The sequence below is a fragment of the Falco cherrug genome, chromosome 7 (genome assembly GCF_023634085.1).
Source record: "Falco cherrug isolate bFalChe1 chromosome 7, bFalChe1.pri, whole genome shotgun sequence".
Classification (NCBI taxonomy): domain Eukaryota; kingdom Metazoa; phylum Chordata; class Aves; order Falconiformes; family Falconidae; genus Falco; species Falco cherrug.
In genome coordinates, this window is record NC_073703.1 from 65,573,105 (window position 1) to 65,593,579 (window position 20,475).

Consider the following 20,475-nt stretch of genomic DNA (forward strand, 5'->3'; position numbering starts at 1 on the left):
AAGCTCACATCTTCAGACTCGCACACCCACAAATCTTTTGCTGACATACAAGAGGTGCAAGCCTCCACTGTGTGCGTTCTGGAAATACACAAGCATGGTCAAGCACACATGGTGCTGTGACGCAGTCACTGACATAACTGCATTTGCACGTACACAAAGGCAGCAAAAAATGCACCCTTTGAACCCTCCTGCATACACACATCAAAATGAGGTTTTCACTTCCCGTTTATGCAGAAGTCCCAAGATGAAAGTGACAGATGTCTGAAACGAGGTGAGTTTTGTTAGGCTTTACAGGCTGATGCATCCATTTTTTCCTTGCTTCCTCCACGCAAGGGCTATAATTCCTTGTCACCCGACTCCAGGTTTGAGGAAGTCCTTTTGGAGCCCCGTGGCAGCAGTGGCCTTTCCTCAGACACAGATAGCTAAAAGCAACCAGGGCTACAGAAGGCCAAAGGCCAATGATTTTGCTGAGTGGGCGCTTATCAGAAGTGATGCACCTTGGAGAGCTGTATCCGTTGCAGCTGTAACTAGGATACTGTGAAGTAAATCCCCATGGAGACGGCCAATCACCTCCTGGCTGGGTTAAGGAGCTATCATGATATCAATATGTGTAACAATAACAAATGGCTTGAGATGGCTAAATAATGGATCCTCTTGTCTGACCTGCCAATTCAGAGACACGTTCATCACCCAGAGGCAACGGAAGAATTGGGCTCCTGTATCATTAATTTTCCTAAACAAGCTAGAAAGCTGAGAAGTAGATTTTGTGCTGCGAACTTGTTTGAGCTTTTAAAGCCGGAGATAAATTGTTTCCATGCAGTAGCATTGCAGCCTAATATCTGTGAGTATTTAAAAAAAATCACTGAAGAATTTGGCTGTGAGTGAGAGGGGCATCTCTGACAACACGGATAGTGCTTTAAAGCCCACTGACTTACCTCTGTAAATATTGAGACAAGAGTGAGTGTCATCTGAAATGATCTAAGGCAGCAGGGATCGGTGAGCTAATTGAGCTGGGGAACCGTAGTTTTGGAGGTGGTTGGCTTTCTCACCAATCTAACTGCAAAGAATGGACGTCCAGGTAAGCAGGGAAGGCTGCGAGTAACTGAATCCCCTGTGCCCACAGTGGGTCTCCGGTGTCAAAGCCTGGGCAAGGTTAACATGCAAAGTATGGCAGGAGTGTTGAACGGTGGGGCTGAGGGACATTGGAATTGCTCAGCGAAGGAGTCACACACACGGTAAGGTAGAAGTGGGTGACATTGGGAAAATGGTCTCTCTAGGACAGGAGTGGGGGGGAGCAGATAGTTTGCGTGGAACTGAGACACTGTCAGTAGTTACAAGCAAAGTATGAAACAAATGCTGCTTGTTCAGTGGTTCAGGTGAGCTATGGTGTCCTGACTGCTTCCCCTGGCTTTGGTGGCACTAGATGGACTTCACCTCCCACCTCTTCCTGCCTGCCCCGAGGTCCTGGAACCTTGCAGTCCGCAGCTGAGTCAGGCAGGTGAGGAGAGGAGGCTGCACAACCGGCTTTCTCTTTACAGGGTCCAAAATGTGTGTCTCTGTACTGGGGCGTAGTAATGGGAATGGTGGAGCTCCCTTGTATCTTTGGTAAAATGTACCTGTGTGGCTGCACCCATGCGCAAAGGCAAATCTGGACAGCTTGGGAGATTGGTCAGCACAGTGATGTGAGGAATATCCAAAGGGAACTTCAAAAGGATTCTTGACAGTAGGGACTTCATCATGAAAAGAATTTGGCTGGAGAGAGAGGCTGGAAAGCGGGAGCCAGCCTGAGCAATGCCTGCGTCACTGCCTCCCCGGGTGACACAGGGTCTCTTACTGGTACCTCACTCAGCTTGATTTACTGCAGATTGAATGAAAAGTGCTTTGACATTTTACGCTTGTTACTGTGTCACATTGAAAACAAGATAGTTAGGGTCTCCCACAGTTTCTGTGACAAGCCCCTTATTTGTGACACTTGATTTTTCTCCCAGTTCAATTGCAGATGGCCTAAGTACGCAGGTTTTGTCAGCCTAAAGGTGTTTGTGTTCCAAGGGGTGCTGCGGAGAAACAATTTATGATGATGGCTTATCATTTTTAGAGCTGCATAAGTGGGCCCTGTGCGTAGCGAACGAGGTGCTGTTCCTGTCTAAAGGAGCTTAGTAGGTGATTCAGAAACTTGCAATAGGTGCTAGTTAAACAGTCCAGCTACAGGAGCTGCAGAGCAGATAAGAAAGCTCTCAGACATCAGTGGGAGTGGGATGGTCAAAGTCGTGTAGAACATGGCCAGAAATGCCGCATGAGTACAGATCCTGCTGCCGTTGAATTGGTGTGTTGTCCTTGCACACATCACTGCTGTCCTGCGGAAGAGGCTGGTAGATGGATTTGCCTCCCTTGTGCTCCAGAAAAAAACAAGCCCTTGCTTCAGCCTCTTCCATTTTTGCTCCTTTTCTGGGTTGTGTGTGATATATTCTCCTTGCTTTCCCAGCCTGTTGTTTGACCCTACCCATCTGTTCCTGTTTCAGGTCCCCAGGATCTACTGGGAGCTCTCAACAAGGCGTGTCCTTCTCATGGAGTTTATGGAAGGGGGACAGGTGAACGACAGGGCCTACATGGAGAGGAATGGCATCAATGTCAATGAGGTAGTTTCTCAGTCGTCTCTGAATTGGGCATGGTGGGCAATGCAAAACTGATGTTGACATCAACTGATGTTGATGCAAAACGGACAGGATGCGGCAGAAAAGGGAGTACATGCAGGTGTGAACAGAGCAATCAGTCTGAGAGATCTCAGTTCTTGTGCTTCTGGGAAAAGTACATAACACCTTGTGAGGAACACTCCTGTAGGCTGCACAGCTGGAGGGATCTTCACGCAGACAGGTAGTGAAAGATGACCATGCTTTTATATTACATACACCCGTGGTTTGTGCCAAGAAGGCAATCCTGTTACCCTAAATGAACAACTTCAGCTTCTGACTCTTTCTGTTTCTGTTCTTTCCCTCTTTTTCTCCCGCATTGACTTTCTCCTGGATAAATGCATTGGATGTAGCTTTTATATCCCAACAGCTACCACCTTACCCAGGAGATATAAATCATAGATCTTATATGATCACAGTTACTAGAGTGCTGGAGCCTCAGCCATGGTGCTCTGTGTAATATTCTGACATGGGTTGTTTTCTTCTGCTTTCCAAAATCTCCCTTTTTCTTCTGGATGCAACAGTTTTCTTCTTTGCTTCCTGGCCCTACATTACTGTGTAGTTTTGCAGTCCTTCATTAAACGGCTGCCAGATTTCATCCCTACGGAGAGGCTACATTTCCCTGAGGAGCGAAGCAGTTTGTATACGTGGCATGAAGTTGGGAGATTTGGATTCTCGGTGGCCAAGAGATTCTTGAGGGAAAGAAGGTATTACTTCCCGGAAGGGCTGAGAAGATGCTGGGGAAAGGGTTTTGAGCCATTGGACAGTGTGTCAAGCTAGCCCTCCCAGACAGTGAGTGCTGACTGAGGTACCTCTGCTTGCCTTTCGCCTTATGCCCTGTTGATGGGCCTGGAAGCTGCATTTGGTTGACTGGCTATCAGAGAGCTATGGCATAAAATCAATTGTACTTAATCTGTCCATCCACTTACCTTTGAAATCTGAACGTGTCCTCTCTCTGCTCTTCCTCCTCTCTGCTCCCTTTCTATCCATGGCAAAGTTCGTGTGGCATCAATTAGAGACATGTCAAAGACCTCTCAAGGGAGGGGAAATGTGAGTTTGGTATGCCACACAAGGAGAGAACGTTAAGTGTATCTTCTCAGCTGCCTCCCTACGTCAGCATGCAGCTCTGCCTAAAGAGCTCAGCCAAATTACAGGAGGACTGAGTAACCTGTCTGTTTCTCCGCCTGTTTCTCTTTGCCCCTTCCTCTGCTCTTGCACCCCACAGAAGTCAACGAGATATTTTCTAGTAACCCCTGCAGGCAGAAAGGTGGGCACCTTTTCATGTTTCTCCACTGAAATACAGGAAAGGAAGGTCTAAGGTTGAAGTAGATTTTGAGACTGTCTTTCTATTGTAATTGTGACAAACAAGCCAAAGTCAATTGGTAACAGCGAACAATGCTCTCTCTTCCCTGCAAGATGCCTGGTCCATTTTCATTCAAGTGACTTCTTAAATGAATACAACCTCACCCACAGATAGTGCAGACTCTCTGCTTTCATGTCTCCTATCAGGAAGAATTTGGAGCATTTGGGAATACTACTTCTCCTCCTCCTCCCTCTCATCAGGGCATCACAGAGGTCATTGTCAGAGGTAGACACAATTCCTTCTCTGTGTTTATTTTATGCCAATGATCTTTCTTTGTGTTTACCAAGGTAAGTGCCTCAATGATGCATCTGGTCTGCAAAGAGCACCACAGTGTGACTCTTGAGAACATGGTAGCTCATGGACTTTGCTATCAAGAGAGATTTTAAAAGCCTTGTCTGTGGCAGAACACACAGCTCCATTCACCTGGACAAATCAGCTGGTCAAAAGCAAGAGTAGTTTCTTTGAGTGAGTTTATTCTATCCTTCTTTTCTGCTATAAAGGCAAAGTTCAAGTCTAGCCCACAGTGCTCAGATACAACGGTAAATATTCCTCAAGTCTTGAAATAGTCAGAAAGGCTTGTTTGGATGCATTAGCAGGAGGACTCTTGAGCAATATGTACATTCAGATGCGGAGCAGGGCTTCCTCGCAGTTCTTGGAAAACAGATCCATTCCGAGATTGAGGTAGCTAGCATAGTGTAGTTCACCCGGGACTTTGGTTGCTGCTTTGAATTTTCTCAAACGGCTGGACATAGCAAAGTTGTCTGGAGAAGCCCAGGCAAAAACACTGTTTGCAATTTTCCAGAGTGGAAAATTCAATGACTTTAGCCTTTCAGTGGGATATTTTGCTGCCAGTGTGTGCCAAAATAAAGTACGGAAGCAGCTAATTTCCATTTTCCTAACTTGCAAAGGCTTTTGCTTGTGATAGGAGAGATTTAGGATGAAAATTTAGCTCACTTTTTTTGATCATGCATGCCTTTGGGAAGGTCATTTTGTGACGTCTTGGCAAAATAGGTTCCACGCAGCAATGCGACCATGCATTTTGCTGATTCTGAGCTGGTCTCTGAATGATGGCGAAGACGTAGTTTTAAAAAAGTTGTATATAAGTCTCAGAGGGTTCTGGCAATCTGTCAGCTCCATAGTAGGACTGAATTTCTGCAAACTCTCTCAGTGCCTGTGATAAGCTATTCTTTCTTCCTTTTCTCTCCCCACCTTCTGAAATTATTAACTTTTACTTGTTGCCCATAAAGCAACAACAGAACGGAAGGAATACTGAGCCTGTCAGAATCATGTGATGGGGAATAAGGACTGTTACTATGGCCACAGTAAGATGAGGTAGGAGCAGACTTCTCCCTGGCAAGGTGCAGCAGATGGGGACAGATATGACCAAGGTCCCTTATTAGCTGCTGCTGCTGCTGCCCTGGGTAAAGAGCTGCGTATTGTGATGGTGAGGTGAGCAAAAGGCAGCGGATACTGAAAGGAGCACGAGGAGGGGGTGGCCAGCCAGGTTTCAAAGCCATGGCATGACTTATTATATACACCAGTTCTGGCTTTCAAGAGATGCATTAGCTCCCTATAAGTCGTCCCAATCTATTTATCTATCAACCCCTCTATCATCTTATTCCAGTTTGTTTTACTGGGTGGAGGAAGAGGAGTCTTCACTAAGCAGGATTTCTCTTGTGTGACAATGCAGCCTTGAAAAGCAAGCTGAGCCTCTCCTCTCTAAATGGAGAGGATCCCTGAGGTGAAAGCTCCCTTCAAACCAGGTTACTGACATTTACTTAATACCGTCTGTAGCAGGATTATCATTAAAGCTGCCCAAAAGCACATTAATCTCTCTGGATCCGTCCAAGTGCTGGATTGTAATGGCATTTAATCAGAGAAGGCTTTGATTTCTAAAGACAAGTGCAAACGCTGAAATATCTGGCTGTGGAACAGTTACTTATTCATGTGCAAGTGTAGCTGAGGATGAGCATGCAGCTAGGATATTGATGGTGGGAGGGAAGCCTGGAGAGGGGAGTTACCGAGAAATGAGCTGGCGTGAATTCTGAGGGAAGACCAGGCCATGGCAGGGTTAAGAAGGGGGGAGCACCTGGAAACTGGGCTGTGCCTGTTTCCAGACACAAGAGCTTGATTGGGAAGATACATTTGGAAGAGGTGGGTAGAGCAGGGAAGGGAGGAAAAACAGACTGAGGAGTTCTCAAGACGTTTGTATGCAGGAGGGAAGAAAGGATAGGAAGGCTACCTAGAGCATGGACTTTTAAAAGAAGATCTCAAATGGCACAAATGTTCCTTTTGCGCCCATCCTGATTTTACCTGTTTCATTTAGAGAGACCGTGTCTGTATACAAATCCTAACATTATCTCTGATCTGCTGCATGGGTCCTCCCTGTCCCTCCTTGTGGATGCTCTGCCTGTCTCCACAGAGGCTGCTGGATCAGCAGGCTGTGGGAGCTGTGGAGTTTACAGATGCACTTGTGGCATTTGCTGTATCACCTCCAGCTAACCAGCCAGCTCGGGTAGCCAAGTGGAGAGTCCCCCATGATCGCCCTGACTTGGACTTGAGTCAGGGAAAGAAAATGATGCCGTGTACTTCAGCTCACTAAAAGGCTGGTCATGAGCCATGGATGATTCAGAAGTCAGGAAAGTGTTTTGTCCAGCTGAGAAGTGAAAGCAAACAGCTAAGGTACTTAAGATGAGCTACTGTGCGCAATTATTGCCATCTGTCACTCCAGCCTACTGTGGCTTTTTGCTTCCTTCTGTTACTAAATGGGTTCTGCACTGGAATGGTATCTCTTAGCTCAATAAAGAACCTGGCTACCTTCTCATGGTTGACAGCTTTGCAACTTGAAATATGCTTTCAGTATGGGATTTACCCTTCTGCCAAGGGTTGGTAGCTGCTGCCTTGTAACTGCTAAAATTTAAGTGGGATTTCCCAGGATGGGATCCCTTTGTCAGCACAAGTGTGGAAACCTTTCACGTCTCAAGTATTTGTGCTTATAACACTCAAGTGCTCGATGAAATTGAGCATGGAGAAGAACACTCTTTCTGAGGAAAAAGGCTATTCTTGCTCTTTGCACCTGCCAGTTTGGTCCGGGGAGAGGTTTCCTTGCAGATTCCCATACATTTCCTCTTGTCTGAAGCTTGATGAAAATTCACAAGGCACTGGTAAGCAAGAATAGTGACCTCCAGCATTTCCAGCTTCTGAACTGTGCAAAGACACCAGGTAAAAGAGTTAAATTACACACTAACCCCTTTCTTACTGAAAGTCAGTCTTAAACATCGGTGTCAATCAATTGCTTAAGTCTCATCAAGATGCTTTACATTAAATCCAAGGAAATATGACTACATTTAAAGCCGAGGGAAAATGATCCCCATGGCCATTTTGGGTCTGACAGAGATGCAAGAAACAATTAAATAAACAATGGCTGGTATTCTCTACCTGTGTCCTTTTGAGAATCTGTAGAAACTTATCAAGTTAGTCCCTCAAGTTCCCTGGGTGGATGAGTCAGAATATTTCTCCCCACTTAAATGCTGTGGAAGATGGGGCATTGAGCAGGAAAATAATTTCCTCAGTCCCCAACAGAGAGTATGGGGCATGCTAGGACTACACTCCAGGAGTCCTAAAAACTATTCCTGTATCTTAATGACACCATGTGTGTCCAGACATCACCTTGCTGTGATGCTAGATCAGTGCATAGTGATAGTACAGCTTTACAGAGCTCTGTGTTTTGATCCTCACAACTGTATCACAGAGGACAGAGCGTGAAATCCCATCTCTTGGGCGTGACCATCCTAATCTGCTATGAAGAAGAGCCATTTCAGAGCACAGACAGAGCAGGCTCCAAATTGTGGCTATTCTCCATCTGCACCTTTTGCTAATTTGACACCAGTTTAATTGGGCAGGATTGCCCTAGCAGGATTAAGCAAACCCTTAGATGGTGGCTGTAATAACAACGACGAAAGAAAGCAAAAACCCAATGCACTCTTCAATCCAATTAACCTTCGATTAAGATTCCAAAATCAATGCTATTATTTTGGCCTGAGGAGGTAATATTGAGTCCTGAGAAATGAGCTGCACAACGACCTTTACTTTTAATAAGATCAATAGAAGTTAGTGTCGCCATCTCTTAAAATAATTGGCAAATATTACAGCCAAATTAAGGCCAGAGACTCGTATCTGCTCCTGATCTAAAGAGACAGTCACAGATGGAGGTGGGACAGGAAGGGATGATGCCCTATCAGGCAGTTTCATCTGGGACTTATCAGGGGCAGGCTGTGAGATCAGCTCTGCAGGACCGTGTCACAGGATTTTTTTTCTTTGCCTTTTTTCTTCATGGCAGTTGGAGGCACGGAGCCAGGACTACTCCAGCTTGCTCACAAGGCCAGGAAAGTATCAGGGACTTTCCCTGGATAACCCAGGCTGGTTTGTTACAGTGCAGCTATTCATGAACATACGTGCCATCTTTTACTGTGGCAGTATTCATAGGCTCAAATTTACATGCATTCTTTCCTTTCTGAGAGGATTCTTGCTAACTGTTGTGTATTGGTGTTTGTAAAGATACTCATTTGTGATGGACTTCCCAGTCGGGTTGCTCTGTCAGCTGGGTGTGCTGATTTGTTAAGAGGAGAGTTGTGTACTAGGGCTGGTGTGTGCCCAGGAGTTTGCAGCTGTGGTACTGTGTACAAGGGGGTATAATACGGGTTCATCAAAAGTAGCTCCTAGTAGATCATACAAGGGTAACAGGTTGTCCAGGCTTTCAAAATTGATGGCAGCAACAGTTTGCAGCTGTGTACTTATACAAGAAGAAAAATATCACTGGTGCTACCTATACTGCAGCTTGGGATCCTCTGAATTATGTGACAGAAATGCAGAAGGTGCTTCTGCATTCTTGATATTCAAACCTCCTAACATTGGCAGACTGCCTCTCCTCTGCCATTCCCTAGTCAACTTTGGAATCTTCAGCTCTTTTTATCTTTTTCCCAAGTAAATTCCTCCTGCATCCTGCTCATTTATTTGCTTTCTCTGGACTCACTCTGTGTAGTCTGCTACTGTCGGTTAATGAGATGTCTGGAAGTGAGTGCAGGATTCCAAGGGTGATTATTATTTTTTTATGGTGTGCCGCAGAACGATGCTGGGGAACCCTGGTAATGATAAGGGCTTTGTTGTGTTGGATGATAAACAGGGAAAGGAATGATGACCTCTCCGTGTCATGACAAAATGCCTGTGTGTTTACTTTTGTCTTTGCTTCCGTAAACAATTGCAACCTTTTGTCTAATTTGTGGTGCACCTTCACCCCGAGGTCTTCCACAGCTGAAATGCACGCTGAATTCCTCCCTTCTCCTGGGTGGAGGTTTTCACGCATTTGTTTTCTCGTTTCACCTAACTGCATTCTTCCAAAGTGATTTCTGTATATGTTATTTATCCAGTGGCCTTCTCAATAAGGGTGGAATAAAGGACCATAGTGATGGGGCACAGTACCGGACAGTTAATGTATATAAAGGTTTCATGGTTTTTTCCTAAACTTTTTCTCTAGAAACATGAACTCCTTTTGTCTAAATTATAATGCTAGGTCACTATTCACATATTACACTCCAAGCCCTAGAAACATAACCTTCCTTTTTTGTTTAGAATTCAACAATATTGGTGCTTTTTACCCTATTTTAGAGGCATGTCAACAGACAAAAATATGCGAAACTACTTTAATGTGCAGCACAGCTCCATCTCTTAACACTGGGTAATTTTTTTTCCCAAAAGTAAAGACTGTTTATATGCTTATATCATAAATCCCTGTAACATGTCTTCTGTATGCTAACTAAATTATACAGAATGTGTTCCTCTTTCTTAAAAAAGCGATAAAGTCTAGTCTCGGTGAATTAAGGAGTGAAGGTTCTTCTTCTGAGGAAGAGGTAAATGTAAGTACAGCAGGGAAGGGAGAGAGGATGGGGATCTTGCAGTGAGGATTATCTTATACCCATGGCCCAGCCTGTGGGTCCGAACAGGGCTGTGAAGCCCTCTGTTTTCATGGGAAGATGAATCCTGAGCTGGTTTTTTTGTGTTGCATTGTGGGCTGCGAAAGGCTATGACCACAGATCTGTTCAGTGACCTGTCTGCTGATGGTGACTCAAGAGGGGAGACCTTCCCCATACCTGGAGGAGCCTACAGCCATACCATAAGAACCTGTAATGAGGGTGGCATGGATAACTTGGTGAGAGGTGTTTTTGTAGGATCCTAGGATATATTGAAATCGGAAGGGGCTTTAGGAGGTCTGCTATCAAACCTCCTGCTAAGGCAGGGCCAGCTGTGAGGTCAGACCAGTTTACTCAGGGTGTTACCCAGTCAGGTCTTTAAAACTTCCAAGGATGGAGGTTGCACAACCTCTCTGGGCAACTTGCTCCACTGCCTGATTTTCCTAGCCTGTGCTATTACCGTAGCACAGAAGGAGAATCCGGGCTCTTTGAAGCAGCCCATACTCCCGTGCCCCAAATGAACAGCTTTCCAGGCTTTAGCCACGACCAACCAACAGGTTCACAGAACTGCCAGCTCTTTGTCTGGACTTGTGTTTAACGGGTGTGAAGCATTATATTGCCACCCCAGGTTGTCCCCAAGTCCTCACCTTCAATTCTGTGCTCTTCCAGGTCCCTGGAGGACAAACAGCAGGGGCAGAGAGGGCAAAATGCAGTTCGCTCAGTGTGTGTGCATGGGTGTTGTGGTTGATGCTGTGGTCAGTCATGATGTCCAAGTCCATTCCCCCTGGTGTGCAGGTGCGTGGAAGGCTGTGTGAATGAGGGACTAGCTGGCACGTCCTTGGACTGTCAGCAAGTGCTGCTCAGCTGTTCTAGGTCACCGCACCTGGTACTTTGGTCCTATTCAATTCTAGAGCTTGTTAATCTAGGAGACCTGTAAGAGTCACTTCATTGCTCCAGGGATGTCTGCTGGTGATTCAGAAGGGAAACATCATTCCTCTCGGCCAGTACTTCCAGTAGCATCAGTGTAGCATTAGGGGAACTGCACTACAGGAGACCACAGGGCTGGGCTGTGCCACCTGTGTGGGTGGTTTGGCATGGGGGCAGCATTTTCTGTGATTCAGGAGTGGCTCCAAGTCCCACTTGAGGGATGGAGGGTTGTCCCACCTGGTCCTAAAGCTGTGCCTGTTGGTGTGCTGCAGAGTTCCCATCCTAACTCCTTATTTGTAGTTACTTGGGCACTTTTTGTAATGAAGACTGTTCTCAGAGGTGGCTGCATTTCAGAGGGGGGTAAGGCAAACCCTTCCCTGGCTGTTGGGTTTTCTGCAGGATGAGCTGTTGTTGGTATTCCTGTTACCTCTTCTGCCACCTCTGCTTATGGGAACAGCTGCCTGTTTGCTGCTTACACTCTGTCCTGGGGACATGCTTGGAATCATGCATAACTGTTGTCTTGGAGTTGCTTATTCAGCAGTCAACTGTGGAGCACCATGCTGCTCTCGGATGGTGGGGAGGGCTGGCGGTGGGATGTCAGGGCGAGGGTGCGGTGTTAGTGCATGGCAAGGGATTGATCCCGGGCCCTGCAGATGTGTGCTTGCTCCTAGGAGGTTTTTAACTTTAATAACATCTCTTGATGATAAGGAGCAGCGGCATGGAGGGACACAGCAGTGACGGGATGATTTAAAGAGCCTTTCTGTTCTGCTTCATCTTCATAGACATCACAGATCAGATTAGAGTGGGTCTGAAGGAAGAAAGAGGGAGAGTGGGGGACAATGTGTTGGAGAGGAGAGGGAACCCGTGTTCATTCTGGTAAGCAGATGGACAGGCTCAGTCACCTCCCCCCCTCCTTCACTGGGTTCTGCTGCCATCCACGAATGGAAATACCCGAGTCTTCCTCTGAGCAGCCCCTCACCCACCCCAGCAGCTCTTCCCGTGCCTTCCCTGTGAATGCCTGCCTGCCCCTATCTGCTGCCTTGCTTTCATCCTCATTACCAGAAACCCCATTCCTACCCACAGGTCTTTTCTCTTTTTTGTGCCAGGGAAGTGTCATTAAATAACCCCTGACTCCTCAAACAGCTTCATAGTGCCTCCTGTATGGATCCTTCCCGGAATGCCCCGGATCACCCCATGGCAGATGCCAGCAGCCACGCTGTGCGTTTGTTAGTGCGGGGAGCTGCAAGAGCTCTGCACGGGGACATGGGCACGTGCCAGGCCCTTGCTCCCTGCAGTGCTGGTGTGCGGGGGCTGTGTCCCCTCCCTGGCAGGCGCCCTGCTGTGGGTCACAGTGTGTGACCGTCTCCTGTCTTCTCACAGATCTCTCGCAACCTGGGGAAGCTCTACAGCGAAATGATCTTTGTGAACGGCTTTGTGCACTGTGACCCGCACCCGGGCAACGTGCTCGTGAAGAAGTGCCCAGCCTCTGGCAAGGCCCACATTATCCTCCTGGACCACGGGCTCTACCAGGTACGTAGCTATGGGGGGCTTCCAGGGCCTTGTGAGGCTGCCTGTGGGCGTCAGGCTGAAGGAGTACAGCCAGCTGCAGCCTTTCACCCTCCTAAACCCATATGGATACATTTTTCCTATTACTCCCATAACTCTCCAAGGATGTTTCCTGGCTCTGAAATGGGGGATAGGGCACAGCTTGGGGGCACAAAGCTTTTCCCCCGGTTCCCTGTCTTCTGTGGACTTCTGAGGACCATGTCTCCCTCCCCAGGTGCTGAGCGAGTCATTCCGCATGGACTACTGCCGCCTTTGGCAGGCCCTCATCAAGGCCGATATGAAAAGGGTGCAGAAGTACAGCCAGCGGCTTGGGGCAGGGAATTTGTACCCCCTCTTTGCCTGCATGCTGACGGCCAGATCCTGGGAGTCTGTCAACAGGGGCATTGACCGGTCGCCAGTCTCAGCCAGCGAGGTAGGTCCTGCGTGCCCTTCCCTATCACAGGCCCTTCCTTCTCCTGGGGCACCTCTCTTTTTTCGTAATCACTTGCACCACTGATACTGCAACAATGCTGGGCAACCCCTAGCAGCTCTGTAGCAAATTCTGCATTAACAGCTGAGCTAGAAAAAGCCAGGACTCCTTCTGCAACGCGTTTTATAGTGGCTGAACTTAATTTCCCAGTTTCACTTGTCATGGGCTGCTTAAATTTTGTATAATATTTTAATGGCTAAGTGTTCACCAGTTCTGGCAGGGGAAACATTTGTAGATCAGCCTTTTCTTAAAAAAGTGTTGAATGCAGCTGTGCAGGGAACCATCAAGGAGGATAGGTTAAGGTAGAGGAGACATAAAGGCTTGGTGGGAAGACACGAGAAGGATAATGCATTATCACTATGCATGTAAATGACTATCAGCACTGATACAAACTCCTAAAAACCCTTGGAAATTACCTCCCAATCAGAAACCCTATTAACTTGGAGTCAAGGTTGCTTAACTGCAGATCCTGTCAACTCAATCACTGCAAATCTAGGAAATTGTCACTTACGTTTTCCACCCTTTCCTGTCCACACATGCTGGGATCCTTCTTGTGCCTCCTTGCACTCCTGACGTGCACACACCACCTTGAGAATAGCAGCAGCCCCTACAACTGTCGTGTTTGTAGAGGTGAGCATATAGTGATGTGATTTCAGCCAACGGACTAGTGCCTGTAGGTAGGAACGTGTGGTATCCTATGGTTTGTTTTTTTCTGCACGCATTTGTAGTAGAGAGGATGAAACTCATTTAGGTAGTGTTATGGCATTGTCCTGTGAAATTCTCTTCTGGAAATTCTTTTGGGTTGGTGTTTCATTTTGATGGAAGTGGCAGAATTTGCTGCAGTGGATTGCCATCACCCATGGCAATGAGCAGGTCAGATACCTTGGGTAACAGATCCCATTGCCCAGTAATTTGATTGCTTCCTATGTCAGTTAATTTTCTGCATATTGGAAATAACATATAGTGGCTGTCTAGCAGAGAGAGGCTTGATCTGGTGAGTTCTGGAGCTCATAGCTCCATAAAAGAATTCAGAGGCACCGAGACAAATCGACACAGAGCTGGCTCCAATACTACAAGACCAGTGTTGAATCTGAGCTAATAAGCACTGCTCATCCTCAGCTGGCTTGCAAAGGTTATGCCAGAGGTGTAGCTGCAGCCGCATGGTGCCTTGTGTGGGCTAATGAACTTTGTCATTGGGTTGAATTGCGTGTGTGGAACTAGCTCTGTTGTCTTTGCCTACATGACACAATTAATGCTGAAACTGGATAATCCTGCTGCAGATAATGGGGAGCTGAGCAGATTTGCTATGGCATTAGGAAATGAGCTGCTGCCTGCCCTTGTTTAGAGGTGAATTTGAAAGATTGTATCAGCAGCAAGAGCCAAGCGCTGTGTAGGCAGGTACCATCAGCACAGAGCTCCAGAGAGTGTGCTTGAGGATGTATTGACGTGAGGGTGGCTTGTGAGACAAGGCAGCACGCTCCTGGACCAAAATCTTACCTGTAGTGCTGTGTCCAGCCTGGGGCACTGCATCTCAAGACTGGGGTTTGATGGGGCAAGTCCAGTAGGAAGCTACAAGGACTAGCGGTCAAGCAGATGCAGCCCATGAGGTAAGTCTGAGCAAGTTAGGGCAGAAAAAGTCCAGAATAAAGCACAGGTCAAGAAGTCTTACGGTAGTGATTTTCGAATCTGTTAAAGTGCTGCCAACAGGACAAGAAGTAACCGGGTTTAAATTCAGCTAAGGAGATTGGGCTTAAACATAAGGAAAGCCAGATCTAATGGTAAGACCAGTAAAATGCTGGTGTGGATGGTCTGGGGAAACTTTGAGTCACATCACTGTAGAGTTTTAGGAGCAGGCTATGCAAATTTTGAGGATTGCCATAGGTGTAGTTGTTCCTGCCTTAAGCCAAGGGCCAGGCAGCTGACCGCTTAGGGCGGCTGCTAGCCTCATCTCATCTGATTTTATGACTGTGTTTTGCTGCATCCTGCAGCAGCCTCAGCAGCGGCAGCCAAGGGGCTTTTCTCAGGTCCTGTGGCATAGCTCATTTCTTTCCCTGCACACAGGCTTTGCCCTTGACAGAAAATGACAGTTCTGATGACAGATCATGTGGTTGTTTTGTGATGTGGACAAGCAGCTGGAGCTAAAAATAAAAAGAAAAGAAATAGAAAAGAAAACCTATGTGTGGAAAATAAAGTAGGCTGTGCAGTGATGCTGCCTGGGATAAGAGATAATCAGGGAGGAATTTTCTGCCACCAAATAATGGAACAAAACATTTAACATTTAGGAGAGCTAAGCGTCTTCTTGCTGAAGCTTTGTGTATTTTGTCAGTGACAGAGGCAGGACACAAAGATTTATTTGTCAGCAGCAAAGCAACCATGGTGGTGGGTGAGCTGTCTACATCTCTGACCATCATGGCCTGCACACTTGATTTGTGCAGGTCTGTTCCTTTATAATAAGACTGAAATTCACAGTGAGTGTGAGATCATGAAATACAGGCCAGCCAGCCCTCATTCCAGAGGAGAGGTTTTAGAACTGTCCTTTCCCACAGAGGAGCCTCCTTCCTGTCAGGAGTCATTTGCTGCCCTCCGCATCTGTTCCGCTGGATTCTGGAGATTTCAAATGTTCCAGGGGCTGATTCGTGTCATGTCCTCTGCAGGAAGAGGTAGGGACACGGTATGCGTGTGGAATCGGCTCCACACCACACTCAGGTCTAAGAAGAGGCAGAAGAGTGGGAGCTGGCTGTCTTGCATGGTGCTCATGTTGTAGGGGAGCCCATCTGAAGTGGCTCAGGCTGTAGCCCATCAGTTGCCACTGGGATCTTACCATGGCCTGTGTATTTGTTGGAAGCTGGGGAACCAAGGAACATGAAGGATCACCCTGTGCCTGTGTCCTGGTTTTGGCTGGGATGGAGTTAACTTGAAGAAAGTAGCTAGTACAGTGCTGTGTTTTGGCTCTGATGTGAGAACAACATTGATAACGCACCGATGGTTTTAGTTGTTGCTGGGTAATATTTATGCTAAGTCAAGGATTTTTTGGTTTCTTGGGCCTTGCCAGCCAGAATGCTGGAGGGGCACAAGGGGCTGGGAAGGGACACAGCCAGGACAGGTGACCTCAACCAGCCAAAGAGGTATTCCATACCACGGGACGTCATGCTTGGTGTATAAACTTGGAGGGTTAGCTGGCGGGGTGGGATCACTGCTCGGGGACTGGCTGGGCATCGGTCAGCGGGTGGTGAGCAGTTGTACTGTGCATCACTTGGTTTCCTTTCTCCATTTTCCTTTGGATTTTATCCTTTCCCCCACCTTTTCATTGTAACTGCTATTATTATTACTATTATTATTGTTGTTGTTCTTATCTTTTTTAATTCTATTTAAATTATTAAATTATTCTTATCGCAGCCCTTGGGTTTTACATTCCTTTCCAATTCTCCTCCCTACCCCTCTGGGTTGGGGGCAGTGAGCAAGCGGCTGCGTGGTGCTTGGCCACCGGCTGGGGTTAAACCACGACAGCCTGCCTTGGTCTTATACTCGTTCCTCAAGTGTTTGCTACTGGCGGTTGCCAGACGGGATATGGGTCTAAACAGTCCCTTAATCTGGCAGATGACAGTTTTTGATCTTTTGGGTTATCATGATGCTTCACTGCATAATGCTTTCCCTCCGCTGCTGGGTTGTGTTGAGAACAGAGGACTAAACCAGGCCTTGAAAACAGCTTCTTCGGTGTAACATAAAGCCAGCAGTTGCACGGGACAGCAAACCAAGGAGCAGCCCGGTTGTCCCTGCGGCATGCCTCCACCTTCTGAGCAGCCCTGTGCTCCCTGCAGCTCTGCCAGCCTTGGGGGTGCTGAGGTGAGGCTCGGAAGGCTGCAGGGGCAGTAATGAGACGTGGCTGCTGTGGGCTGCCTGGGGCCAAGAACTGAGATAGCAGCGGGTGCCCTGCGCTCCTGAGAGGCTGCTGGTCCTGCCAGTGAGCGGACAGGGCCTTATCCCACGGAGGGGCAGGTGGGATATGGCAAGAGTGATCTGTGACTGGGTTGTGAGGGCTTGGGGCAGCCAGGGGTCTTCAGGAAAGCAGGACAAAGAGCTCTTTAGCTTCTGGGCTAGAGTCACGATCTGGAAGAACTGTCTCCTCCTGCCAAAGCTCAACGGCATCTGCACCTGGGTTTCCCACACACCCTCATCTTCTCTCTCTTTTCTCCCTGACATGACCCGGCTGGCCGCAGGACGTGGAGATCCGGTCCAACGCTGCTGCTTACCTACCCCAGATCACCCAGCTCCTCAACAATGTCCCCCGCCAGATGCTGCTGCTGCTGAAGACCAATGACCTGTTAAGGGGGATTGAGTCAGCCCTGCACACACGGGCCAGTGCCAGCTCCTTTCTCAACATGTCTCGCTGCTGCATCAGAGCTGTTTCCACGTGAGTCTCTTCTCCACGCACCAGAGGCAGGCATGGAGCAGCAGAGGGGCAGGTGGGAATCCCAGGGCCAACTGGCCAGCCAGGACCCAGTCCCACAGTAGCTAAGCAAGGCGGGCAGGACAGACCCAGTCAAAAGTCTGTATCATAACGTAACATCGTGGTGGCAGGGCAGGTCCAAGGTCAAACCAGAAAGTCAATCTGTAGATCAGGTCCAGTGGTTGTCAGCAGGTCCATGGTGACAAGACAGGGCTGAGGTCAAGCCAAGAGGTCAGTACATGAGTTGAGGTCCAGGTCAAGGGCTTTCACAGCAGGACATGAGCTGGGGACCATTACTCCTCCAGCGTAGCTCAGGCAGGGACTCAAAGTGCAGGCCTAAGATTAACCAGAGCTCCTGGGCCTATGAGCAGAGCACTGGGGGAAGTCCCAGGTTAGTCAGGGCCATTAAAGCTTATTAGAGCCCCCCACTCAGGGCCCTGACAAGGCATAGCTTGACCTCTTACTCTTAGCTGTGGACCTCTCCCCCTGATTAGCACATCTGCTGTGGTCCTACCCCTGCTCAGTTACATGTCTAAGCCACTGTCTGTGCTGTTCTCATGCCCATCAGCCTCTTCAGAGGACAGGTCTGTCACCCTGGGGGTGGGGACAGGGATGGAGTTGGAAGCCTTAGGGTAAGGGTTTAGGGTCTGGCCCCTCCAGAGGAGGGCAAGGGGCTTCCTGCCCATTATAGGCATCACCTCTAGGAAGTATTTGTGGGTAGGAAAGATCTGAAAGTTCACTGTTGCCAGTTTCTGTAGCCTGATAGAGGGGTTAGGGCTGACTGTGAAGATCGGGCTGATGTTTAAAAGCCAGGAACAGGAGTCACGCAAGTGATTTCCATCTGTGAGTCTTATGAGTCAATGTACGTCTGCATTCTTCTGCACTCCTTTTCCTTCTCCTTGCAGAAGAAATAACAGTTATTTCTCTGGCTGATGAGGGACCTATGAAGCGCAGTTAACCTTTGCTTCTAAAGAAAGGTAGAGAATTACTTTTCCTGGAATCAGTGCGTCAGGATTGCTAGACTCTTACGAATGGGCTACCAGGAAAGGCTATAGGGGTATTCATCTGTCCCTGTTAGCTGAAGGGAAGCTGGGCATAGAAGCAGAGGATGCCGTGGCCCAGGGTTACTACATGCAGTGGGGAGAGAACAGGGCTCACAGGGGAGCAGGCTGTCTGGATTCATGCGAGGAAGGCAGTTCCCAGCTCCTCAGGAACTTTGCTCCCAGGGGTCTGCACTGCTGGTGTTTATCCACATGTGGGATGTTCCCCTCTGCTGGGGAGGGTCACTTGTACTGAAGACATAGGACAGAGCTCCTTCCCACCAGGCTGCATCCTGCTGGATCTAATGCAGCTGTTTCTCTCATTCTAGGTACCAGAGGAGCAAGAGTCACTCGTTTTACAGGAAAGTCCAGATCTCATTCACAGAAGCCCTGAGCCTGTGGCAGATCAACTTGTATGAACTCTTCCTGTGGCTGAAGGGGTCGCAGCTGGGGAGCTGGGTCATTGCTCTCCTGAGCCGGACGCACCATTCCACGTACTGACATGAACTAGTGGGAGAGGCCCGGGTGCTCCCTCCCTCCGTCGCTCCCTCCCTTCCACTCTCCATGGCACATTTGCCTTTCTGACTATTTCTGTCTATTCTGTGGGCTATTTTTGGGTCTTGTTCCACGTTACGTGCTGCACTGTCCTTGCCTGTTACAGCATTAGCTTTCTCTGTGGCACGGAGAGGTGGAGTCTGCACGGGAGCTCTGCCGTTTCAGGGGTGAGGAAAAGGAGGTGTGGGATACCGTGCGTCTGGAAGGGCAGGGTACTTTCTTTCCCCATCTGAGCAGAGGAAATTCCACTCAAATTCCAGTGGGACTGCACTGGAAGCAAAAGCCTCTCCTTGGCTTTTTCTTAAACAATCATAGAGAATTTAAGAGAATCCCAACCCTGCCCAAAACGTTTCTCAGACCCTCAGAGGGAGGTGGTAAAGTCCCTTTAAAATCCAATGAGGTTTATGTTAGTTTTTGCAGTCTCCTTAGTCTGATTTCTGTTCAGGTGTGTAGAGAGTTTCTCAGAGGAGTGGGATCTCGTGGAGAGCTGGCACTAGGGCTGGCTCATAAACTAGCTGGCACCTGGTGCAGAGAGGGGACCGTAACGGTGAGAGTGGTGGACTGGGAGTGTGGCTTTCTGAGGTTTGTCTCCAGTCCTGTCAGCAAGTGCCTCTGTTTTTGGACTTTTCCTGGCCTGTTCCCTTGCAAGTGAAATAGGGGAAAGGGACAATGGTCCTGTCTCTTTTCTGAAATTCAGGGAAGGCAGGCGGAATGACAACTCAGGGCTCTGAAACTGCTGGTAATGTATGTATACTGTACAGTACTGCCACACAGCAAAATAAATGTGTTGTATCAAAGACCTTCAGGGGAGGGATGCCTGGCTGCGTTGCTCAGGGTGATGCTGGGGCCTCTAACCTCAGTCCTGTTTCCGTTTCTCCACGGAGTGATGCCAGGCAGCACTGTTAACTCCTTGCAAGCCAAATGAAATGGCCGTTTGGTCTTTCCTCTTCCCAGGAGGTTTGTTCCACATCTGAGTCCTCTGGTGCTGCTGCATCAGATGCGTGTTGGGGTGGGATGGAGGAGTGGGCGTCGTTCTGCTCGGAGGACGCACCACTCCTTGCCACCCAGATCCATGCTGAGCCTGCCTCCTCCCTGCCAGTGGCTGCGCGCTGCAGCTCATCTGTGAGATGTCACCATCCCCGTGCCACACACTGAGCGTTTCACCTTGTCACTGCCTGTGGGGTTTTGCTGCTCTTGCCTCAGACGAAAACCTGCCACTTGCTCGGTGCTGCAAGTGACAGGTCTGATGGCTCTGATTCTGCAGCTGTGGGATAGTTACCAGGAAGCCTCACCCAGAGGCCTCCTTTATGTGAGACGTCTTTGGGATCCTGGGAGACATCCCTGCTTGCTTGTGAGGATTCCTGCAGCTGGGAAGGGTGGATGGATGGAGGTGACTGCTAAGATCATTTCAGCTTTCTCATAAACGGTCTTGGTGAAAGGGAACACGAAGGACAG

At 48.3% G+C, this 20,475-nt stretch overlaps 1 protein-coding gene across 2 annotated transcripts in view; it reads left to right on the plus strand.

Moving 5' to 3' along the window:
• Positions 1–19,819, plus strand: part of ADCK1 (aarF domain containing kinase 1) — a 78,276-nt gene extending 58,457 nt beyond the window's left edge. For both annotated transcript variants that reach the window (XM_055716546.1, XM_055716547.1), the window contains 5 exons: positions 2,520–2,636; positions 12,324–12,473; positions 12,724–12,921; positions 17,196–17,389; positions 18,795–19,819. In XM_055716546.1, coding sequence (XP_055572521.1) covers positions 2,520–2,636; positions 12,324–12,473; positions 12,724–12,921; positions 17,196–17,389; positions 18,795–18,966 — 831 coding nt within the window. In that variant the 3' untranslated portion in view covers positions 18,967–19,819. The remainder of the gene's footprint in view (positions 1–2,519; positions 2,637–12,323; positions 12,474–12,723; positions 12,922–17,195; positions 17,390–18,794) is intronic.
• Positions 19,820–20,475: the final 656 nt, after the last annotated feature.